This window comes from Echinops telfairi, unplaced genomic scaffold (assembly GCF_000313985.2).
Source record: "Echinops telfairi isolate 266 unplaced genomic scaffold, ASM31398v2 ScPeMD7_7468;HRSCAF=8506_0, whole genome shotgun sequence".
Lineage (NCBI taxonomy): Eukaryota > Metazoa > Chordata > Mammalia > Afrosoricida > Tenrecidae > Echinops > Echinops telfairi.
The window spans coordinates 41727158-41750019 of NW_022111369.1; the positions used below are offsets into that span (position 1 = coordinate 41727158).

A 22862-nucleotide genomic window follows, 5' to 3' on the forward strand; every position below is an offset into this window, starting at 1 on the left:
CGGCCTGGCCCTGTGCCGTCCTCACAATTGCTCTTAGGCTTGAGTCCATCAATGCAACGACTCTGTCAAACGATCTGGTTGAAGGCCAAGCATGATGTCCTTCTGCAGGAACTGGTCTTTCTGGAAACATGTCTAAAGTACACGAGACCAAGTCTCATCCTCCTCACCTCTAAGGGGCATTCTGGCTGTACTTCTGCCCAGACAGATTTTGTTGTTCTTTTTTGATTCAAGAGACTTTAGGGGGAAGAACACAAACCAATCAAAACAAGGCTACCATCTAGAAAAGACAAGTTTGGGTTTCTCAGTAAAAACCGAGAAGACACAATGTATCCAGGAGCCAAGCAAAAAGTATTGTAGTAGTTACATAATCTCATGTCAACTTGATAAACAAAGTGTAGGGTGGAGGTTAGCCTGTCAATCAGGTCACCATTTGATAACCTCATTTGGAGGCGCAACCAAGACAAATGACTCGCTGGAAGCTGACACCTCCCTCTCTCTGCTTTCATCCTCCTGTTGACAAGCCAAGCAGAGGCTCACGGAGACCTGCGAGAGCCCTGGAGATGCTTCCACCACCACTGGATCCACAAGACCTTGCACCCACTGACCTGTGACCTTTCTACATTCAGCACCATTGAATGTGCTGCATGAGTCTGAAGAGGAATTGATGGACTAGCATCAGACTTATGGCATCAGAACTTATGGACTTGATCTGGACTAGGCTGGGATGTTTTCTTAAGATATAATTACTTTTTGATATAAAGCTTTCTTACACACATGAGTGCCTATGAATTTGTTTCTCTAGTCAACCCAGTCTAATGCAGGTATAATTTACAAAATGTAGCAATAATCAGAACACAGAACGTGAAGAGGGAGATGTAAGGTTTAAAATGAAATTTGCCTAAAGAATTTGGTCTGTATCTATGGTCCTGAGAGACAACCACTAAAACTATGGACCTCCCTTGGCAAAGTGGGTTTGATGAGGACTACAACGACACCTACCTGAAAGCTTATACTAATGAGGTCACTCAGATAAGGTATAATCTTGCCAGGAAAGACCCTTTATCGCACTTCTTGGTTTGTTGTAGTTTGGATTAGGTGCCATTGAATAGGTTCCAACTCACAGTGACTCAGTGAACAACCCAGGAAAGAGGCACAATTTAATCAATCAGACCTACATGGCGTTGTCTTCAGGTGCCTATCAAGTCAGTGCTGACTCATAGAGACTCTGCATACTTAAACTCTGCAGGCTTAAACAATGCCTGATCCCATGTCATCCGCCAACTGTACATTTGCGCACACCCCTGCAGCCACTGCCTCAATCCATCTCATTGACAGCCTTCCTTTTTATTGCTGACCCTCTACCATACGAAACATGCTATCCCTTCTCCAGGGACTAGTTCTTCCGATCACATGCCTACAGTACATGAGATCAAGTCTCTCCATCCTTGCTTTTAAGGAAAATTTTAGCTATGTTTCTTCCAAAACAGATTTTAAGAAAATTCTTCTGGCAGTCCATGGTACTTTCAATATTCTTCTCCAACACCTTAATTCAAATGCATCAACTTTTCTCTGGTCTTCATTACTCATTCAGTGCCCACTGGCCAATGCTCACATGCAGAGGAGGCCAGTGGAAAGCATATGGAGGGTCAGGGGCACCACAACATCCTTGCTCTTCAACACTCCAAGGAGGTTTTGTGCAGATTTCCCCAGTGCAACATGTCATTTGATTTCTTGACTGATGTTTTAATGAGCATTGGTTTTGGATCCAAGCAAACTGAAATTCTTGACAATTTCAATCTTTTCTCCATTTATCATGAAGTGGTCTATCAGGAGGATTTAAATTTTCTTTACAGTGAGCACTTGCTGATGAAAATTTACACCTACACAACGCAGCCCAAATATAGGCTTTGGATACAGAAACTCCAAGATTTCCTGGTTGGTGACAGACATCGGAGCATGTGGGAGCAAAATGTGCCACTTTCTGGTACATGAGACCTTCGTATTAGGGATCCTCCTGAACCTTTACCTATCTGCCTTTTTATCTTTCTATTAAATCTGTAATCATCAGCTTATTCCTCTCCTCCTGAATTCTGTGAGTCAATCTAGTGAAATATTGAGGTAGTAGTTAGAGCAGGCAGGTCAGGAGTAAGGAGGGCCCTTGGTACCTCTGAGCTGAGGGCCCTTGGTATCTCTGCCTAGCATCCTGAAAGGGTTTGTAGACAGTAGATTTGTAGCCAGTAGAACAGGAGTGGGCCCTAAGGACCTCCAAGCATATAACTGACATCCTGTGGGTTTGGACAGAACCCCAAATTCATAGTCAGCAGGTCAGAAGAGAAGTTAAGGATCCCCAAGATTGTGCTCATTATCTGAATTTGAGGCAGAGGCAGACTTCAAAATTTGGGATTGTCTGCTTTAATTTGTGAAATCTGACCTGATTAAGGTTAGAGGAAGAAATACTAGACTTCAATTGTAGTTGGGAATAGAGTGGAATACAGTGGAACTGGACTGAGTGAATTCCTTCCTTCAGCTGGTGTGAGAAGTAGAATAGATTGGATCTATGCAAAACAGAAGGAAATAGGTATAAGGAAAAGGTATTGAATTGCACTGACTTAATCCATAGTGGGTGGGTGTGAAAGTCAGCAGGAGGCAGAAAGGATTGGGGGCATGAGACGGAATTTTCTTTGGAGCAGTTTGAGTCTGATCTTCCTGAAGGTCGGGTGCTTAGTAAGTCTTGGAAATGGGGCCCTAGAGATGAGTAAGCTTGCAAGTGGATATAACCTAAGATGAGCACAGAAGTGAAGATCAGGGAGGTGAAAGACACTGGCAGAAAAGAGGGTCAGCAGGAGAGAAGGACACAGGTCACTAACAGAGGAGGGAGTTGAAAGGAATAACCACAGTCAATACGTGAGCAGAGGGTCCTGGCTCCCCAGTGTCGGGACTCCCTTGGCAAGGGCAAGGAAATATGCAGAAAAAGTAGTAAGTAGAAAATGGTAAGGAGGCCTTGAGTGGTGGAGAAGGTCATGTGCTTGGCTGCCACCCAAAAGGTTGAAATTGACCCAGAGCCTCCATTGGAAGACGTGGCAATCTACTCCTGAAAAACTCAGCCACAGGTAATTCTAAGAGCAGTTTCATTTCTCACACACACGGGGTCAGCCTGAGTTGAAATCCACTCAACCGCTGGCTATTACTGTAGAGGGCGGCCAAGGGTTGAGGGAGAATAGCAAGGAAAGCGGTTGTTAATCTTCTAAACCACCACCAAAAAGATGAGGGTGCGAGTGTAGAGAGTACGTATGGAAAGCTCAGGGATTCTCACAAAGCCCCAAAGCCAAACCAACACCAACAGGGATTCCTGAGAAGCAGAGAGGGTCTTCCTGAAGCGAGATCAGCTGATGGCGGCCCTGCCACAACGCTCACAGGGGTGTTCTCTGTGGTGGCACTGCCTGCACTCGAAGCCCAGCTTTACAGCTTACTCGCTTCCAACTTTGGATCGATTGGTCAGTGTCTTTAATCGCTAAAGGAAAGATGCGGACGATGATCAAAGACTAGAGCCTTCAGTATGAATAAGCGTCTGCCTCTGACGTCCTCTACAATCACAAGGGCAGGGGGAAGAATCAAGATCAATAACCCACAAAACATGCCTCCACCATCAATAGATTTACCAGTTCTAACACCAGCTGCCTTCCCGCAGTACTACCTTTCTCAGCTGGATTCAAGAATTCATTGCATGGCCACACAGAACTCACACACCATACTCATGCATATGGGTTTATTAGGAAGCTATCATTCCAGATTCGGGACACTCAGGACACAATTCTCCAATTGAGATGGCTCTTCTCAGCCAGACCAAAAGGCAGGTGTCTCTTTGGTCCTTTGATCCTCTGTCTGGCCTCTCAACTTGTTACAAAGCTTTTTAGTTCTGTCAGTAAGTACCTAGAGGCACCCCACTCTGCCAGCAAGTATAAATAAGACTGAAGGTACTTAGCTCTAACTTCGTCGGTAAGCAAACCAAGCTCCAAATGTCTAGAGGCACCCACTCTGCTAGCAGTACTTCTGCCCAAAGTCACCTGATCCGCTTTCACTTTCTTTGTGGGTTGGTAAACCAACCTCCAGCGAGGGCCCAGAGGCTCCTCTCTGCCTGCAAGCCTGCTATTAAAAGGCGGCTACCTTTCTCAGTCTGTGGGTCAGAAGGCCACTGTGTCATTTCCTGCTGGTCTCCTGGTTCTCCGGCTTCTGCTGTCATCATTTCTCTGTCTCTGCTTCTTGTCATCTGCCTCAGTGTTACAGCTCTCTGTATGTGTGTCCCTCCGCTGGATCTAGGAGGTTCTCCGTGCAGGGATACCATGAGCAAAGAATATGCTCCCCTCCTGGATCTACTTTCTTGATGGTGGTGAGATGCCCCTTTCCACCTAAGGGATGGCTCATTTTAAGCCAAGCAGTCTGGTAAAACTGACCAATCCTCTCATTCAGGTCCATGCACCTTATTTTCGGGGTCCCAACCCATCAAGTGGTGGAAGTTACAAAGCCCATGGCTAGAGGAGCCATATTAAATAATTCACTACACTGCAGATTGTACTTCAATAATAATGAAAGCAAAAGCCTCGCCATTCAACCAATAAGCAGCAAAGATTATATATATATATATCTTCCTGTACACAGACACATCCAAACATTGCTGGTTTTGCTTCTCTAGAGAACCTGACCTAACACATATGGAGAACCAGAAAAATGAACAACTCTTGTCTTGGAAGAAACACTGCTAGCATGCTCTTTCAAAGTGAGGATGGCAAAGTTTGTCTCATCTACCTTTGCTACATTATCAAGGGGGACCAATTCTTGGAGAAGGTCATTATACTTAATGAAGTAGAGGGTCAGCCAAAAAGGGGAAGACTCCTGGTGACGTGGATGGACATAATGGCTCAACGGGGCTCCAACACAGCCGGGATTGTGAGGGCAGCACAGGGCTGGGTGGATTTTCACGCTGCTGTACGTAGAGCCCTATGAGTTGTACCTGACTTGACCGAGCAACACACCATCAATCCCAGGACTGATTTCACATGGATGGTTGCAGCCAAGCTTAGAGGAGTAAATGTGAGGAACAGCACGCAGTAAATCCTCAGCAGGCATTAGTTGGCACCCAGCAGTACTACAGAAGAGGAGGCCTGGTGATAGGTTTCCATTAAGATTGTGGTGAAGGTGCCCTCAAATTGGCTCTAACTCAATGACCCTAGGTGGCACAGACCAAAAACACTGTCTGGTCCTGCACCATGCCATGCTCGCAACAGCAGGTATGTGTGCGCCCACTGTTGAACCTGCTACACTAACCAAACTTGTTGAAGGTCTTCCTCTTTTTGTTGTTGACCCGTTTTGGTTGACCAAAGCATAATGTCCTTCTTCAGGGATTGGTCCCTCAGGACAACACGTGCAAAGTCTTGCCACCCTCACTGAAAGATTATAGCAAAACCCAAAAAGTAACAAAGAAAATACCTCTACGGAGCAATTTTACTCTGTAACATGTGGGTTTGTCAAGAGTCTGAACAGACTCCTGGGCAACTAACAACATTAGCTTTAATCTGGAGAGGTCCAATCAGTACTGACATAGTGACTAAAAATCTAGTGTGCATGTAAGCCATTAATTTTGGCTATTGTAAGTAAATCGCCATTTTTCCATGTGAAAATTAAGCAGGTAAATGTAGCCTTAGCAGTTTTGCTCTCTTTAGTGTTAAAGGATCACCAATGAGTCTAAAGTCTTCCTTTTTTATAGACTCTTGGAAGCCTTCTCTGCTATACAGGCTCTGGTCAACAGTCCTTACGAAGCCAACAGCAATCGAGGGCCCCACTGGAAGTGTGGTTGAGTTAAAAGCTTGCCAGTAAGGTACTTCTGACATTATTAAAGCCAAACCAAAAGCAGAGTCACTGCCACTGAGTTGATGCGGCATTGCAGCAGCCTGGTCCATACAGTGGGCTATGCAGTGGGCAACTAAGTACAAGATCATCAGTTCAAACCCACCACTTGTTCAGCAGGACAAAGATGAGACTTTCTATTCCTGTAAAGATTTACCGTCTCGGAAGGCCTTAGGGGATAGATGACCTACTCTGTTCTTTTTATTTTTTTCACCAACTCTGTTCTATAGGCTTGCTAAGAGTTATTAAAACCAGGAAAAGTTTATGTTTAGTAAAAGATACATGAAGGAGAAAACTATTTTTAATTTAGGAAGATATCAATTTACGCATAGGTCATGTTCTCTTTTTTTTTTTTCCTTCTCCCTGACAGGGAGAGTTCAAACAAAAGAGATGCCTGTGGACCTTCAATCCCCCTTCGCCAGACAGCGTGGTCCCTTAAATGAAACCCGAACCAGGAGAATAAGGAAAGAATGATCGCTGACTGTTCAATACAGAGACTGGATATGCAATTCATAGTTCAAGCAGTGTAGATAGGGAGACAAGATGAGAAATAAGAAAAGAAAGACCCTGACCAAAAAAAAAAAGGAAAACAAAGAAGTGCTAGAAAAGAAAAAATAGATGATACAAGCAAAGGTGTGTGTGTGTGTATATGTGTGTGTGTGTGTGCGCGCGCAGAGAGAGAGAAAGAACAGAACCAGAATAAAGAGAAAAAGAGGGAGGTGAAAAAACATAACAATCACATGAACAGGAAAGTCCCCTGATATCTAGTTACCCCCCCCACACACACACACACACATGTGTGATTAGGACACCAGATATGAATCATTAGTTTAACTCAACATATGTGCCCGTTAGAACCTGTACAGAGTTTTTCGTTTCACAGTCAAAAAAATGGAAACCATAGATCTAGCTTTCCTACTTCTACAAGAAAGGTTTTTGGACGATCAGGTGAGAAGATGAATTTAAAAGGGCACAGAAACCCCATGAGTACTGTGAATAACAGCCTTGGAACGCCAAGCAGCACACCGATCTCTGCTCGCTATCTCCCAGGATACTAAGTCTCACGAACAAAATGGAATGCCATTTAGCAATTGAAAAGGATAATTATGTAGACTCTTCCAATATTTGTCAACACATGAGAAATATGTGAACTATTGTGGTGTTTAAGAGGAAAGAGCACATGTAGATGTGTAGCTCTTGCCTACGAGTACAAAAGACACATATGTGTCCATATTGAAAACGGAGCCCTGGTGGTGTAGCGGGTTGTACATTAAGCTACTAACCACAAGGTTGGTAATTTGACTCATGAACAGCTCCTCAGGAAAACGATGAGCTCCCATAAACGTCTACAGCCTTGGGCACTTACGGGGTAGTTCTACTCTGTTCCATAGGGCTGCTATGTGTAGGAATCCACTTGATGACAATGGTTTGGGTTTGGGGTTTCTTTTTGAGGTGGGGAGAAGGGTTGGGTATATATTGGAAAAGACTAAGTCAGTGTAAGGTGATGTAAGTCATTAACATTTGGTATGCATTCATGTTTTTCTTTAAAATGGATTTAGCTAAGAAGGATAATGCATGGCATTACACATGACGATTTAAATCAGCTACCTTAGCTTTAGACTTATAATGGAATGGAAAATTGATCATCTGTTCTGTAAGTCTCCCAATTCACAATAAAAAATTTAAAATGCTTTACTCCTGCAACAAGCGACAGTCTCAGAAACTCACAGAGGTAGGTATACACCATCCAATAGGGCGGCTATGTTGGCATTGAATCAGTGGCAGAGAATTGTCCCATAATTCCTCAGCATGCCAGTTAGGTCAATTCCAAATCAAAGCAACCCATCCGACCCAGTCGAACTGTCTCAGGGGCTACTAAGGCTGAAGCTTCAGGGAAGCAGACCGCCAGATCATTTTGTCTGTCTGTCTGTCTGTCTGTCTATCTATCTATCTATCTATCTGTCTGTCTGTCTGTCTGTCTGTCTATCACAGAGTCGTTGGAGGGTTCATAGCACCGTCCTTGCTCTTAGCTGCCTATTGTGTATCCACTGCATTACCAGGACTCTTTTCTAGCCCTCGGAATAACTGCCTGTTTTTAGGTGCCTTGCAAACATGATTCACAGACAACATAAGTAATCAATGGCAAATGCTAGGTAATTGGTAGAAACACTAGAAATTACAACATGGGAAAAGTCAAGAGGAAGTTGGTCCTGGGAAGCCAAGAGCTTGACCTACAGAACTGATGGGCAGGAATTTTCTTAATAGTTTCATTGATATGCAACTCAGACATCACACAATTCAACAGTTCAGTCACATTACAGAGAGTTGTGCAGTGATCGCCACAATCAACTTTAGGACATTTGCTTATTTCTTGTCCACATTGTTGTTGATTCCCCATTTTCCTCAAACGCCACCCCCCCTTCTATGCCCCTGGTGAATTATTAATCCACTCACTGTCTCTGTAGATTGCCTACCCTGGATTCCCTATACAGAAAAGCATACAAAACAAAGACACAACAAACAAACAAACAAAAGAAGACCCAGCAACAATGATCAAATGGAGAAACAAAGAAAACAGAGAAAAAAACCTCAACCAAAAAGAAAGCAGAAACTATTAAAACACTGGACAAATTTAAAATGGCTCAAAAGGGAGATCAAACGATATGTTACATTTTAACCTAACTATAGCTGCCAAAACGTACTTTACAATGCTCTCTGTCAGATATTAAGACTATTCACACCCTAGACTGTGGTCAGAGGGAAGTTACCTGAGGCTGAATCCATAGAGAGACTCTGCAAATGGATTCTGTGTTTCTACAATCACTCGTGGGCAGGATTTGATGATCAGAATAAAGCTTATACCCCTTTCCTTCCTCTCAACTGACAATTGCATGAGAAGCCACAGCAGATACAGGCTAGGGCCAGCCTACCTCACCCACCCAGTAGCAACGGCTGGCAGACAGCCCTGGCTCCCACCTTCCTGGATCCAGCCGCTGTGTCTGGAGGCAGAGAGTGGGTATACGGACTCCTACAGGGCTGCTTCCCCTCTCCTAATTATGGCCCACACAAGCTGGCTCAGTCGTTACCCATGGCTGCACTTGCAGCGACGTATGCAGGAAAAAGAGAAAAGGGATTTGTTGCTCTTTTAGTCTGTGGATTTCTATTTCCTTTACCAATCCCGAAGCCCTTCTTCATTCAGAAGTGATGACAATCATGGGGACAATCCATAGGTGGGGGTTGAGACGTTTTTATGATTTGAAAGACAAACTATTAGTATATTTCCTAATCCTTTGGTTCCCAAACCTATTTGACCTATCACCTCCATTTCAGAAAGAAAAAAAATGACTCAACCTCCTTGCGTCCCAACAATAGAAAACTCATGTTTAATAACCCAGCGCCCCCTGGGTCATTCCAGCGGTGCCCTCCAGGGGGCGGTATGCCCCACTTTGGGAAACATTGTAATCGGTCAACAAATGGCTCCACTTAGCAAACACTGGTCAAGCCCTACACAGCCATCATTGCGGATGGGCCTCTGGTGTTCCTCAGCAGGCAGAAAGGTGGCATGGTGGGGCAAAACATTAACATCAGTTAGTGCAGCCTTTCTAAACTCTCTTCTTAAACCACTGATGAGCTCTGTGCGAAGCTCAAACAGAAAGAAGAAAAAAGAGGGCGTTGATGGATGAATGTTTGAGAAATGACACCCGGTCTCCTTTATATTCGGAATTTCACCATACACCAAATTTACTGATGGCTTGCTGAAGGTTCTGAGAAATCCTGCTGCGTTACTTCCCGTCGAGACTCCAGAATGTATTTGGCAGGAGTGTGCTTTGGTTCACTGTAGGTTACACTTAGCGAGCACTGCGTAGGGCCAGAGAGTGCAATGTGAAAACGCTCAGAGGGTAGCTCTCTCCTGACCTTGGTCTTCCTTCTGCCTACATCCAGGCACACAATTACAAAGAAAGGGAGCTCATCTATATTTTAATGACGGCATGAAATAAACTCAGACACTCTCCCCCACCCAGAATTCCACCCTTGAATGAATCCACAGATTCTGTGTGGTTCAAACAGTGCGTAGTACTAACTACTAACTCAAATTCCCCAAGAGATATCATGGAAGACAGGCTTCGTGATCTACTTCCTAAAATCAGCCACGAAAAGTCAGCCCTATGGGGCACAGTTCTACTGAGACCCACATGGGGTTGCCATGAGTTCGGTGTGATTCCGACAGCAGGGGTTCATAAATGTCTGCCATCTCCAGTCTTGCAGCAGTCACAGAAGCGCGGCGCTACCTCCTCGGCTGCATAATAACTCCAGCGCAACACTATGCCCGTTGGTGTTCCACAAAGCGCACGGCGATGCTTTCGTCTTTATTCTCACACTCTTCTATAAATAGGAGAGGTGTTTCTGTTAAGAAACACAAATGGGTAGTGCATCCAGGATTTTAAAAAATTTTGTATAATGCCGTTGAGATTTGAGGGCAAAAAAAAAAAAAGATTCAGGAGCTAAAAACCTGGCACTTACCATGTCTGCTGCAATCCTACCCACGCCTGCCTCTCCCTCCCTCCATTTGTCTTTGCTGAAAACCTTCAGCCCTGACCGGAATCTCACCGACTCTCTATTTGCTTTGATAGACTTGGAGGAATAAAACCCACATGCGCCATCTCCATATGTGATAACACATTGAGGTTATTGGACTTGTTCCCGGGATGTGTTTACTCTTGTCTGTGTGACAGATTAGATGTAATTTTCGTTTTAAACAGCTAAGTACAATTAAGAGGTTGCTGATGATGATCGTGGGTACAACTCAGAGAATAAACCCTGGGAGTGAATCCTACCACCCTACTAGAGATGGGGAGTGAATCGGATTCTTCCCCAGGGCTTCCAGCATGCAAGGCTTCCCAAGGGTCGGTGCAGATACACCCCACAGCTGGCCTTGCGGGTGGTGGGGGAGGGGGGGGCGTGTAGAAGGGGATTAGTCTTGGATTTGTTATCATCACCTGGCTTCTCTTAACACCTTATAAAGTTCAGATAAAAGTTATCTAAACATTCCATGGGGTTAGCTCAGACTTGACTGAGGCAACGTTTTGTCTAAAAGAATTCCTGGACTGTGGGTTTAGGGTCAAATTAAGATAGTGGATGAGCTCCTAATGGAAAGCTATGTTCACTTGCCCCTGCCCCCACCCCACCCCCAGCCACGTCCTGGACAGCTATCGCTAGAGGTGTCAGTTACCCCCAAATTCGTACACATCATATTCTTGGCTGCCTGGCGAGAGGGGTGCTATTCACCCACAAAGCTCCCTCTTCCTGCTGCTTCCATTAGGTTAAACCAGAGCAAACTGCCACCATTCTTTTCCCCGAGAAACAGCACTTTCCTGGGGCCCCCTTTTCTTATGTCCCTCCTACTAACTGAAGCCCTGCTCGCCTGTCTTTATTCCCCTCAGCAATTTTCGCAGGGAAAGGCCTTGCTTTCGCATCTGGATGATACCTGCAACTATCTCCTAACCAGTCTTGCCTCCTCCTCAGCAAGCTCTCAGATGATGGAAACCCTTCAAGAATTCTCTACAGCCTTGATAACGAAGTATGCCCTCCCTAATTTGAGAATACAAAGGAAGTCCTTCATGGTCTTCCCCTGGCTTGCTTTTGCTCCAGCCGCTCCCAGTCCACACTCAGGACTTGGACTTAACTTTCTATTGTCTGTTTTCGAAATGCTCTGCCTTACTAATCCCTAACTCCCTCAGTCTCATTTGGTCTCATTACCATTGACAATCATCTCGGTTACTACAGGCTGCCAAAAGCTACCCCTGCCTCCTCTCTATACCCCTCACTCTCATCTGGATTAGAGCTCCTTCTCCCTGGTTCATCTAATATTCCGTGGTGACGATAGCAATCCTATCGTCACCACATACTCATCCACCTCCTTCACTACACTATAGATTTCTTAAATGTAGGCATTACGTCTGATTCATCTTTGCACCCTAAGTACATAACCTGGTGCTTATCACAATGAGTGTGCCTAATGAGTGTCTGATGAATGGACAGATGATTGAATACACTGCAGTGCTACCAAGAGATGAAGGTAGTATTTGAAAGAGGACACACACTCACTGCAAAACTTTGAGGTCAAAGAACTTCTCTAAAAAACACTGATCAACTTTTTCTGTTACTATTACACAGTTCATACTGTTATTGTTTTTTTTAAATCATTTTATTGGGGGCTCATACAATTCTTATCACAATCCATATATACATCTATTGTGTCAAGCACATTTGTACATTTGTTGCCATCATCATTGTGAAAACAATTGGCTTTTACTTGAGCCCTTAATATCAGCTCATTTTCCCCCTCCCTCCCCACTTCTCCCTCCCTCATGAACCCTTCATAATTCATAAATCATTATTATTTTGTCATATCTTACACTGTCCAACGTCTCCCCTCGCCCCCTTCTCTGCTGTCCATCCCCCAGGGAGGAGGCTATACATAGATTCTTGTAATCGGTTCCCCCTGTCCACCCCACATTCCTTCTACCCTCCAGGCATCCCCACTCTCACCACTTGTCCTGAAGGGGTCATCTGTCCTGGATTCCCTGTGTTTCCAGCTGCTATCTGTACCAATGTACATCCTTTGGTCTAGCCAGATTTGTAAGGTAGAATTGGGGTCCTGATAGTGGGTGGGAGGAAGCTTTTAAGAACTAGAGGAAAGTTGTATGTTTCATCTTTAATACCCTGCACCCTGACTTGCTCATCTCCTCCCCACAAACCTTCAGTAAGGGGGTGTCCAGTTCCCTGCCGATGGGCTTTGCGTCTCCACTCTGCACTCACCCTCATTTACAATGATATGATTTTTTGTTCTTTGATGCTTAATACCTGATCCCTTCGACAGCTCGTGGTCACAAAGGCTGGTGTGCTTCTTCCATGTGAGCTTTGTTGCTTCTGAGCTAGATGGCCATACACAGTTCATATTGTTGTGTAAATGCTATTCCACAATTGCTATTGTTATGATTACATGATTGCTACCCTGTGAAAGGATTTCTGACCATCAGAAAACCTTTTGTTTACCTTATCTAAAACCATTATCTAATACACCTAATGGCCAGAACACTCAAGATTTGACCCCTCCACTTCTAGGGAACCTCCAGAGTCATGTACGTCCAGTCCCGTGGTTCTCTATTCTAATGGTTCCCTCGTAACCTTAAAAATGTAATGCAGCTCCTAATGGCCTAATTTACTATCAAACAGGGCTCTGGACATTGGAGAGAACAGAGCTCATTAAAATTTAATTTATTCCATTCTCCTTATATAAACATTTATTTATATATGCTCCTGCATAAAATGTGTAGGGTCCATATGCAGAATTGGTTGGAAATTGCAAACTCATCGGGAAGGCTATTGATGTCCAATCTCTAATATACCTTTTAGTCAAATCACAATTGTTTCCAAAACTCTCATGCACTGAAGACCACAAGATTTAGTCCAGGGCTCTTGGTTCACATTTTGGGCTTTCTACATGCTGGTCCCAGTTTAAGTTTTCCAATCATTTATTTAATATGGACCAATAGAATCCATGTTCTTCAATCAGGTAGACTCACTGGCCATAAAGAACCCACACGCTTTTCCCCTGCGGTCATGCCTTGTGCTGGAATCACCCCTGGAAATCTCCCTCCATAGCCCCCAACCCCCAACCTTAATCTGTGGAACAGAATTTTGGTGTGACACCGTTCTACATCTGCTTTTACTTCCTCTTTTTGTCTCCACCAGCCCTAACTGTCATTGGGATTGCTAGCTATACATTGTACTATTTGTTAACCTCCCTCGTGTCTTTGGTTCATGTCCTTAAGTTGCTGGCATGATCTCTGGGTCCCGCACAGCAGTGACTCAGTGAGCTCTCAGTAAAGAGCTTCTTCTAATGGACCTTGATCATGTCAAGATTCCGACAGTTCTCCTGGGTAATGGAGAACTCCTAACCCTACCTCATGCTCCAGAATGTGTTCCATAAGCCCCTAGCTTTCTCACCTTTCCTGCTTACCCACTGGCCTGTCTCCCACCATCACGCTGCTGCCCCAGCCACGCCCACTAACCCTGTGAAAACAGCTGCAGCGGGCAAACTTCTCCTCAAACTCAGAGAAGTGATCAAGAAACAGACACTAACCCAGAGGCCCACTGCCTCAAGTGGGCTCCACCGCCTGGTGACCTCACGGGGGGGCAGAGCACAACTGTGCTCCATCGAGTTTTCAATGGTGAGTTTGGGGAAGCAATCTGCCAGGCCTTTCTTCTGCTGTGCCTCTGGGTGGAGTCAAACATCAAGCTTTTAATTTGTCGGCAGGCACGTTAACCCCTGTACTCCCCAGAACTCTAGGTAAGCCACTAAACGGTATGTTTCCCTCTCCAGAACAAGTTCTTTGGGAAGGAGGGTTTCTATCTTACTTTTTTTCCCCTTGTATAACAAGCATCTGACATTCAGAGGCATTCAGAATTGTTTGTGGCATGAATGGATGGATGAACACAAACACTGCATACCCTCTTGGTCATTATTCAAATTCTAGACTGCTTTCCTAAATCATTTCAGCCTGAGATTGAGTTTCTAAAATGAGAAGGAAAAATGCCATCTCCTGAGACAACCAATCCGCGTAGAGGTTAATCCCCGAAAGTGTGTGCCTGGGCTGACAATAAAGTTTCCCTATAGAGGGAGGAGGTAATATAGGCCTATGGAGTAATTGCTTTTACGATAGATTTTGCCATCTTGAGCGGAGGGGTGCCAAATGTATGTGATGTACTATTATTTCCAACCCCCCAAACTCACTGCCATTGATTCGATGACAATTCACAGTGACCCTATAGGACAAGGTAGAACTGCCTCTGTGACTTCCTGAGAGTGTGACTCTTTATGGGATTTAAGAGGACCACCTTTCTCCCAGGGCGGGGCTGGGGGTTTCAAACTGCTGGCCTTGAGATGAGCAGCCTAAGGCATCACCACAACGCCACGATTTCAGTATTTCTTAATGTGAGGTCCTTCGTTTGTTGTTTCTCCTTCCCCGGAATCTCAAAGCACTGCTATAAGATTCCACTGGGATTCACTCACTCTCATTGCCATCGAGTCACTGCTGACTCACAGTGACCCCGTGGGTTTCTGAGACTGTAACTGCTTATGAGAGCAGAGAGCCCAGTCTTTCTCCCTGGGGGCCGCTGCTGGTTTTGAGCTGCCGACCATGCAGATGGCAGCCCAGACAGTGGGTAACCACTACACCGCCAGGGCTCTTGGATTGGAATCCACAGAGATGTACTAAATGCCTGCCAGAGGGCAAAGAGGTGAGTTCCCAAATATAAGAGACAAATGTCTTTAAACAAAGAACTTCTAACCGGATGACAAAGGATAGATGTAAGAGTCTCCCTGAGCCCGCGACCCCAGCACTGACCTTGGCTTGTTGAGGACCAGGGAGGAGGGCACTCACCGGCACAGGATCCCCCGAGGTTGAGGAACTGCTGTTCCTTGCAGGCAGTCCAACAGCTTCCCCCCACAAGAGCGCCATGCGGGTGACAAGAGGTGCAGTCGGAGTCTGAGGGGCCATGGCACTGCTTGCAGGTTGGGTGGCATTCTAGGTGGAAAAAAGCACCAAGATTGGAACGAACAGTTCTGAGTGTGAATTCACGATGCACTCAATCTGCTTGGCCAATTCCAGAAGGGCAGCCTTTCAATTCATCGTCTTCTGAGAACCCCTGAGCAAGCCTGCACGCCTTTAGACTCAAACAAAACAAAATCCCAAAATCAAACCTGCTGCCACCGAGTTAGTTCTGTTACAGAGTAGAACTCCCCCGCCCCGGGGGCGGGCGGGTTGGAGGGCTGTAATCTTTATGGAAGCAGTTTTCAAAGCCTTTCTTCCATGGAGCTGCTGGGCGGGCTTGAACAGCCAACCTTTCGTTAAGTAGCTGCTTGCAAACCATTTGTGCCACGAGGTTCCAAGACACAGAATTTACAGTGGCAATGAAGAATGAAGGGGCTTCAAAAAATCCGTGAAAAGATGGAATTACATAATAATGGAATTTTCCACGGACTTTTCGAGGCTCCCTCACTCATAGAGCCAAGGACCGAACATCTAGAGCCAGAAAACTCCGAGTCGGCAGGCACATGTTCCAGAGGGGCCACCCTGGCCAGCCCTCCCTTTGCAATCAAGTAAGTTCGAACCAAAGCCACAAAGTAGCAAAGTGTGCTGTAAGGCTCCCCCCGAAAGTCCCAAAGCTGAAGGAGAGGGCCAGACAAAGATTTGGAGGAGGCATTTTGCTCTGCAGGGATTCCTGGCAGACAGGGAGGGAGCCACAACCAGAAAACAATTCCAAAACTCGAATTGCCAACCACACTCTACCCTCAGCCCCCCAAACTGGATGTCTCTTCAACAGCAAACCTTGGTTATGACTTGAAGAACAAATCAAAGTCAGCTCTCTTCCTGGAGGTTATCATGGACTAGGTCTAAAGTTCAATTTCTTAAATAAAAGGATGCCAAAGTTATATTTTTTCCTTAAACCCCCACGCACTTCCCACTATCAAATTAGCAAAAGGCACTACATTTGAAAACCAAGTGAGCCACGTTAAAGTGGAGGTACAGAAGATAAGGATGGGAGGGAATCAAAGGAGGGCGCAGCTGCAGCTGCATTCACACTGCCAAGGCAGGCAGCAGGGGCGCGAGCGTGGATGAAGAGGGCAGGCTTTCTCTGCCAAGGACCAGGAGGCACCTCTGCTTCCAAGAGGAGGGAGGGGAGGGGCTGGAGCTGCACAGAGCTTGCTGAACTGATGGCCAAGAATTCTCCCCGGCACGTAGCTGGTGGGAAGCGAAAGCAGAGATTTGGAATCAAGTCCACTGCCTTCTCATTTCTTCTGGCGTGAAGCCAAAAGAAGATAAGGAGTTATTTAAAACAAGACCAATGAAGAGCAAGTACCTCAGAAAATGAACTGCTGATTAGAAGGATGGCACTAATGATAGCTCCACTCTACATTCCTGAGGTTCTTAGCTGGGGAAATGCCTGGCCGAGAGATACTAGCCTTCTCAGAATGATTTCGACAGCTCGATGTCCCTCCCTGCTGCAATACTTCCAGGGAGCTGGGTGCCCTTCCCTAGTGGGCCCGTCCATTTGCTGGTTCTTAGTGGACGATGGAGAAGTGAGCAGAGGAGTTACAGCTGCCCTGACTCCGCCCTTGCAAACAACTCCACGGCCAGGAGAGCCACCAGCGCTGGGAGACAGAGCAATCTTCCTGACAGACATTGGGCAGAGCCCACAGAGCTTGATAGAGGGTGTCAAGGTAACCTGGACCACACGGGATTGGGGAGATTAAGAAGATACTTGGAGAAAGTTAAGAGATTTCCAGAAGAACAATATTGATCTTCAGTCGCCTAAATTTGTGTCCGCACTAAGTTCCCCAGTTGGAGGAAAAGCTAGAGAAATCTACGAAACAATATCTAGAAAAAAATATTTTTGTTTTATAAATCCAGTATATATTCTCTGATTCCAGGTCCATCATGTAAGATAAATACAGGACGGATTTTTCTCTGTTTTGTCTTCCTGGTAGTTAACCTCCCAGTCTATTTTTAGAAATAAAATAATCTTGATAGAACACGTTTGGTTTAGCGTTGTTTTGTTTATTTCTTTTCTCCCTGTGGACACAAGAAAATACAGTGCTACAATAAGGTGCTTTAATTTTAGTATTTTGTCAATTCCAATAAACTCCTGAACTTAACTAATACATTTGAGGATCTCTGTCACAGAAATATAAAGGTACTTTTAAAGACAAACTGGACTAACGTGACAGGGAAGGAAATCATTCCCCTTCCTCTTGCTCTACTCTGCTCGAGCCAAGGAAGCAAGGCTGAGAACTACAGGTCTAATGCCAAGTACCTGCTCATGTACCCGTGTGCCTGTGGCAGGGCATCTCCAAGACAGCCAGCATTTGCTACGTCCCACCCTGCAGTATGCGTTACCTATTGCTGCACCTGCTTAAAGCTAGGCATCCTGCTTTGGCTAATCAAGCCGAGCAGATGTCAGAGTGTGATCTCTGGGATTAGAGGTCATAAGAAGCATGAAAGCTACTAGCTCTTGGAATACTCACTCTGAGAGAAAGAAGCCAGCCAACATAAAAGAAGGCTTATCATTCTCTGAGACAGCCATGCTGTGAGGAAGTCCAACGAGCTTCAAGAAGAGGCCTCAAAAATGGAAAGATGTCTAGCCAACCCAGGTGTCAGACATGCCAATAAAGAACTCCCCTGTGCTCATGTCTAACTCTCTGGACTGTTTCAGTAAATCCAAGACTCATCCCCGGTAAGTTCTGTTCCAAAAACCACCTTCGTTCACTTCTACCTTGCTTAAAAGACTGAAGAATGATCAGTTTGGGGGAATAACTGGTCTTCACCCAACGTCTTTGGAAGCCATGGGGCTGAAAGCTTGAGAATGCCAAGATGTCTGCTTTCCAATCAAAAATGCTGAACCATGTGAGAATCCAACCTCAGTAGTGATCGCATTCACAGTGATTCAACAGTCTTCTCCCAGCAGTTTCTAGACTTCTGCCATGGGTTCTCCATTCATTGCGGCTGACAGTGTTCCTCTCATGGCTCATTTTTGAGATCTTCCCAGCCTTTCTTAAAGTACCAGATCCATCTAAAACCTTCTATTATCTGGGGTCGGCGTTCCTGTAAACTTGTTGTAAAGCGTCAATGGCTTGGGATAATTTCCATTTGGATATTTTAAGAAATTGATATTAGCTGTTACTTCAAATATTTTTTTCTCCATGGCACAATTTTTTTCCCTTTTTCTAAAGGTCCCATAATGCGATTAAGACAAGTAGCTGACTGAAATAACTTGTCTGCAGCAATGCACTGCTCCGAGAGACAAGCTCAAGCACATTTTATTTGTAATAAACTCATGCATGTCTAAACTGGAACCCCCAATAAGCAATACTTTTTTACTTTCCCTTGAACAGAGTGTGTGTGTGTGTGTGTGTGTGTAGTCCATGACATGGGAAATCGTTTATAACATTGGGGAAAAGAAATCAGAAACAAAATTTTGAAGTTTGGAAATACCCATGACAACAAATAGCTATGATAAACTGACGTCTGGTTCTGTAAAGACATAAAGGTCATTATTCACTCCCTAAGAGGTGCTATCTCTTCAGATCCTGGCTTCCCAGGCCTGAGAAAACGTAGCTTAGAGTTCTCATGAGAAAATACTGGACTACTCAACCAATCTCCTCTCAAGAGTGAAGCTATTCTACCTTTGACTTCATGCACTGCTTCCTGCTGGAGGAACGGTCTTCACTGGCTCTCCTTATTCTATGTCATTCCTCCTGCAAACTCTGGGCCAGAATCCACAGCCTCACCCAGGCCCCCTGGTTTGATATGTTCCTAATTACAGTACCTGTCTGAACTGTGAAGACAAAGACAGGCATAGGGAATGCTCAAAGGGCATATGCGCAGCATGTGACATACTTACCTGTACACCTGCCTTCCTGGTTGAAGTACTCATCTGGGCAATGGGAGAGGCACTGGCCATCCAACAGCACGTGGGAAGGCTGGCAGGCTGTGCAGTTATGCAGGCTCTTCCCTGCACACCTGACACAGGATTGGTGACAGGCTGGAGAAAGATAAAGCAGAGGAGATGATCAGAAAAACCGCCACATGACAAGTACGGCACGTCTGCCTCACTTCAGCATTCCTGGATTGTAGTAAGTTCTGCACTCACTTGGACCTCCTTATAGGACAGGGCGCACACTCTCAGACGTCTTTCTAAAGGCAATCGCTGGCAACGTGGGCATTTGGAAGCTTCATTTTTGATTCTTTGAAGGTTAATATTGTGCCTACTCTACAATGAGCTTCAGGAATACACAGATGAAAAGAATAGCCAACACCTAGTCGCAACAACACATACGTAGCAAAGAGTTGGAACACAGTGGAAGACTACTGAAACCGAGTGGGAGGCAAGATGGTAACACTGAGAATCAGAGTGCCTCACTGCAGTGAACATGACCTTGACTAAATTACAGCCGCTTTCAAAGCTCCTTCTTTCTCACTTATAAAATGAGGACATAAACAGTACATACTGCACACAGTGTTGTGGGCACTAATTGGGCTGATGCATGTGAAGTCCTTGCATTCATAGGAAGCCCACAGACTACTGATTGATGACTAAGGCCAGTTCCCTTTCTGACTGAACAGCACCTTTCCTGTACTGAGTGCTTATCATTCCCCAAACACTTCACAGCTTCCAAGAACTTCCTACCTAGTCAAAGGTGTTTCTTCCCATGTGAAAATAGGACCTACATCTCATATTTTAAATTAACTTTTAACCTTCTCTCTTTTTAAAGATTAACTTGGTAACTCTTCTCTTAGCTTAAGTCACAGTTAGGGAATTTTCTCCAAGTATTTTCAGAATACTTGGCAAGGAATATTGAATGTGCCATTGATTGTCAGAAGAACAAACAAATGTCCTGTGGGAAGGACAGCTTCTTAGAAGTGAGGAAGGCAACACTTCGTCTTGCTTACTCGGACGTGTTATCAGGGGGACCAATTGCTGGAGAAAGACAGCTGTTTGATAAAGTGGAGGGTCATCAAAAAGGAGGGAGACACTCGAGACAGACTGGCGGTGGCTGCAAGCCTGGGCTCCAAACAGCAGTGGCTGCGAGGACGGCGCAGGGTCAGGCAACGTTGCACTCTCCACGCATGGCGTTGCTAAGGCTTGGAGCTGCCTTGATGATGGCAGACAAAAATTTTCGAAATCACAGAAAAAATATATCTTCTTTATAAAACAAAATGGAATAAGTGATACTTAAGAAAATACTATTACAAAAGGCACATATGAATTTGTTATTGAAGACATTTTTTAACACAGAACCACGTCATGGAAAATCGGGTTGCAATATCTGAAGGAAAAAAATTCCAATTATATTGTCAACTCAAAGCTTCCAAAGATGATTTGGGAAAGCAACTTGAAGTAACATGATAATTTTGAGAATGTAAACATATTTAGGAAAATATCAATGTGTTTTTATTAGACTTGATAAGATTGCTAAAATCCCTGCCTCTTCCTGATATAAATCCGTATTAAGCAGGAAATCAATGTGTATCATTAGGGAATTGAACAACAAACCACGGGGAAAGATGGAGAGGGCATTCTGAGCAGGCACCATTATTTTGTTCCCCTCCACTTGGTCACACAGTCATGTGACACCCTGGCTCAGTGAGAGTGGCAGTCACTACTAGATTCTATAGACAGGAGGGCAAAGAAGAGACACAAATGGAAGGTGGGTGGGCCAAGAATTCTCGGAGAAAGTCTCGTTGCTGAAGATGCAGCCTCTCAACCTTAGCCACCCACCAGCTTCAGAAATCAGCCCCACTGAGAATCACCAGGGAAAACTTCAGAACTGCCTTTATGGGAAATGTTTGAGAACCAAGTGCCTAATGAGCTTGCTAGTTACCGTGGGTCACTAGCTGGTAACCGTGGGGTACAGAGAGGAAGTCTATGCCAGGCGATCATCGTCTCGCCGGGTCACCTTCTTGAGGATCCTGTTTCTGTTAAGGCAGGAACTTCCACCCGCATCTCTTTGGAAAGATCTCGTGAAGCTTCAATTCTGTGCTGCTTTCCAGAATGTCCACAGGGTTGCAGGGCCTCTGGTGAGGCATCCTCATTCCACGGACGTTGATAGGATAGAAGAAGTTCTGCTCTAAAGTCTAAGATCCTTCAAGGAAGACTAACTCCGTTATCGGGCAAACTGGGAAGAGATCTGAAAGGACTGCTATGGGTCATTCCCCTACGTAATACTACATTGTGCGAGTGTGACTTTCCACTCCATGGCCAAGCATATTTCCAGCCCAGTGCAACCGAGCCACTTCAGATGCACCGTGTCAGCCCTGAAAGTCTCCTCAGACGGCGGTGAAGCCCAGCCAACCTGACGCCACGAAAGAGAACTACTGTACACCTAAAATAATGCAAATACACCGTTCCTGCTCATTCAATTCTCTATTTAAATCTCTATCCCCCTTTTTAACATTTAACATTGGGGATTCACCCAATGAAAAAGTAACCATTTGAATGTGAACAATTCAATGATATTTAGTATATTCCTCTGGCACCACTCTGAAGGAACACCTCCTCCCCTTTAAGGCACTACTCTCCATTATCCCAGTCCTCCAGGCTCCCAAGAACCACAGTGTGAACACCTGAGCATAAACAACCCAGGCACCAATCTGCATTCTGCCTCTCTGCATGTCCCTATTGGACCTGTTTCATCAAAGTGGGATCTACCACATATGACCTTTGGTGTATGGCTTGCTTCATTTAGTGTAATGTGTTCGTGGCTCATTCATGTTGTAGCATGTACCTGAACTTTACTTCTCTTTACAGCAGAATAATACTCCACTGTTAGGACATACAAGGAGTGGTTAAAGCACTTGATTGCTATGATCGCTGAAGACAAACGGGTGCACAAGCAAATGTGGTGAAGAAAGCTGATGGTGCCCGTCTATCTAAAGATATAGCATCTACAGTCTTAAAGGCTTGAAGTTAAACAAGCGGCCATCTAGCAGAGAAGTAACAAGCCCACATGGGAGAAGAACACCAGCGTGTGTGATCATGAGGTGTTAAGGGAATCAGGTAACAGGCATCAGAAGACCCCCCAAAAAACAATGTTGAGAAACGAAGGGGATCGGAGCAGAGACCCCAAGCCCATCTGTATATGATGTATACATAATAACTAGTCATTTGTACCATCCATAGATAAAAAATTCAATGAGTAAAGTCAATTTTTTTTTTGGGGGGGGGTCTTCTGATGCCTGTACCTGATTCCATTGTTGAGAAAATCAATGGTCTCTCACCCTTTCACTTCTTCCTCCTTCCCCTCTTAATTAACATGATATAGCCTCCCTCCTCACTCCACCAGATTTAAAGTCTTTCAAAGTAGAAACCATATTGTTTTCAGCTCTGTGATTTAA

At 45.0% G+C, this 22862-nt stretch overlaps 1 protein-coding gene across 1 annotated transcript in view; it reads right to left on the reverse strand.

Annotated features, from left to right (window-relative positions):
- The window catches only part of FRAS1 (Fraser extracellular matrix complex subunit 1), a 593853-nt gene that overhangs the window by 224973 nt on the left and 346018 nt on the right, over positions 1 to 22862 (reverse strand). Inside the window, exons 18-19 of the mRNA XM_013004822.2 lie at positions 19369 to 19509; positions 15348 to 15491 (exon numbers count right to left, since the gene is read on the reverse strand). Coding sequence (XP_012860276.2) covers positions 15348 to 15491; positions 19369 to 19509 — 285 coding nt within the window. The remainder of the gene's footprint in view (positions 1 to 15347; positions 15492 to 19368; positions 19510 to 22862) is intronic.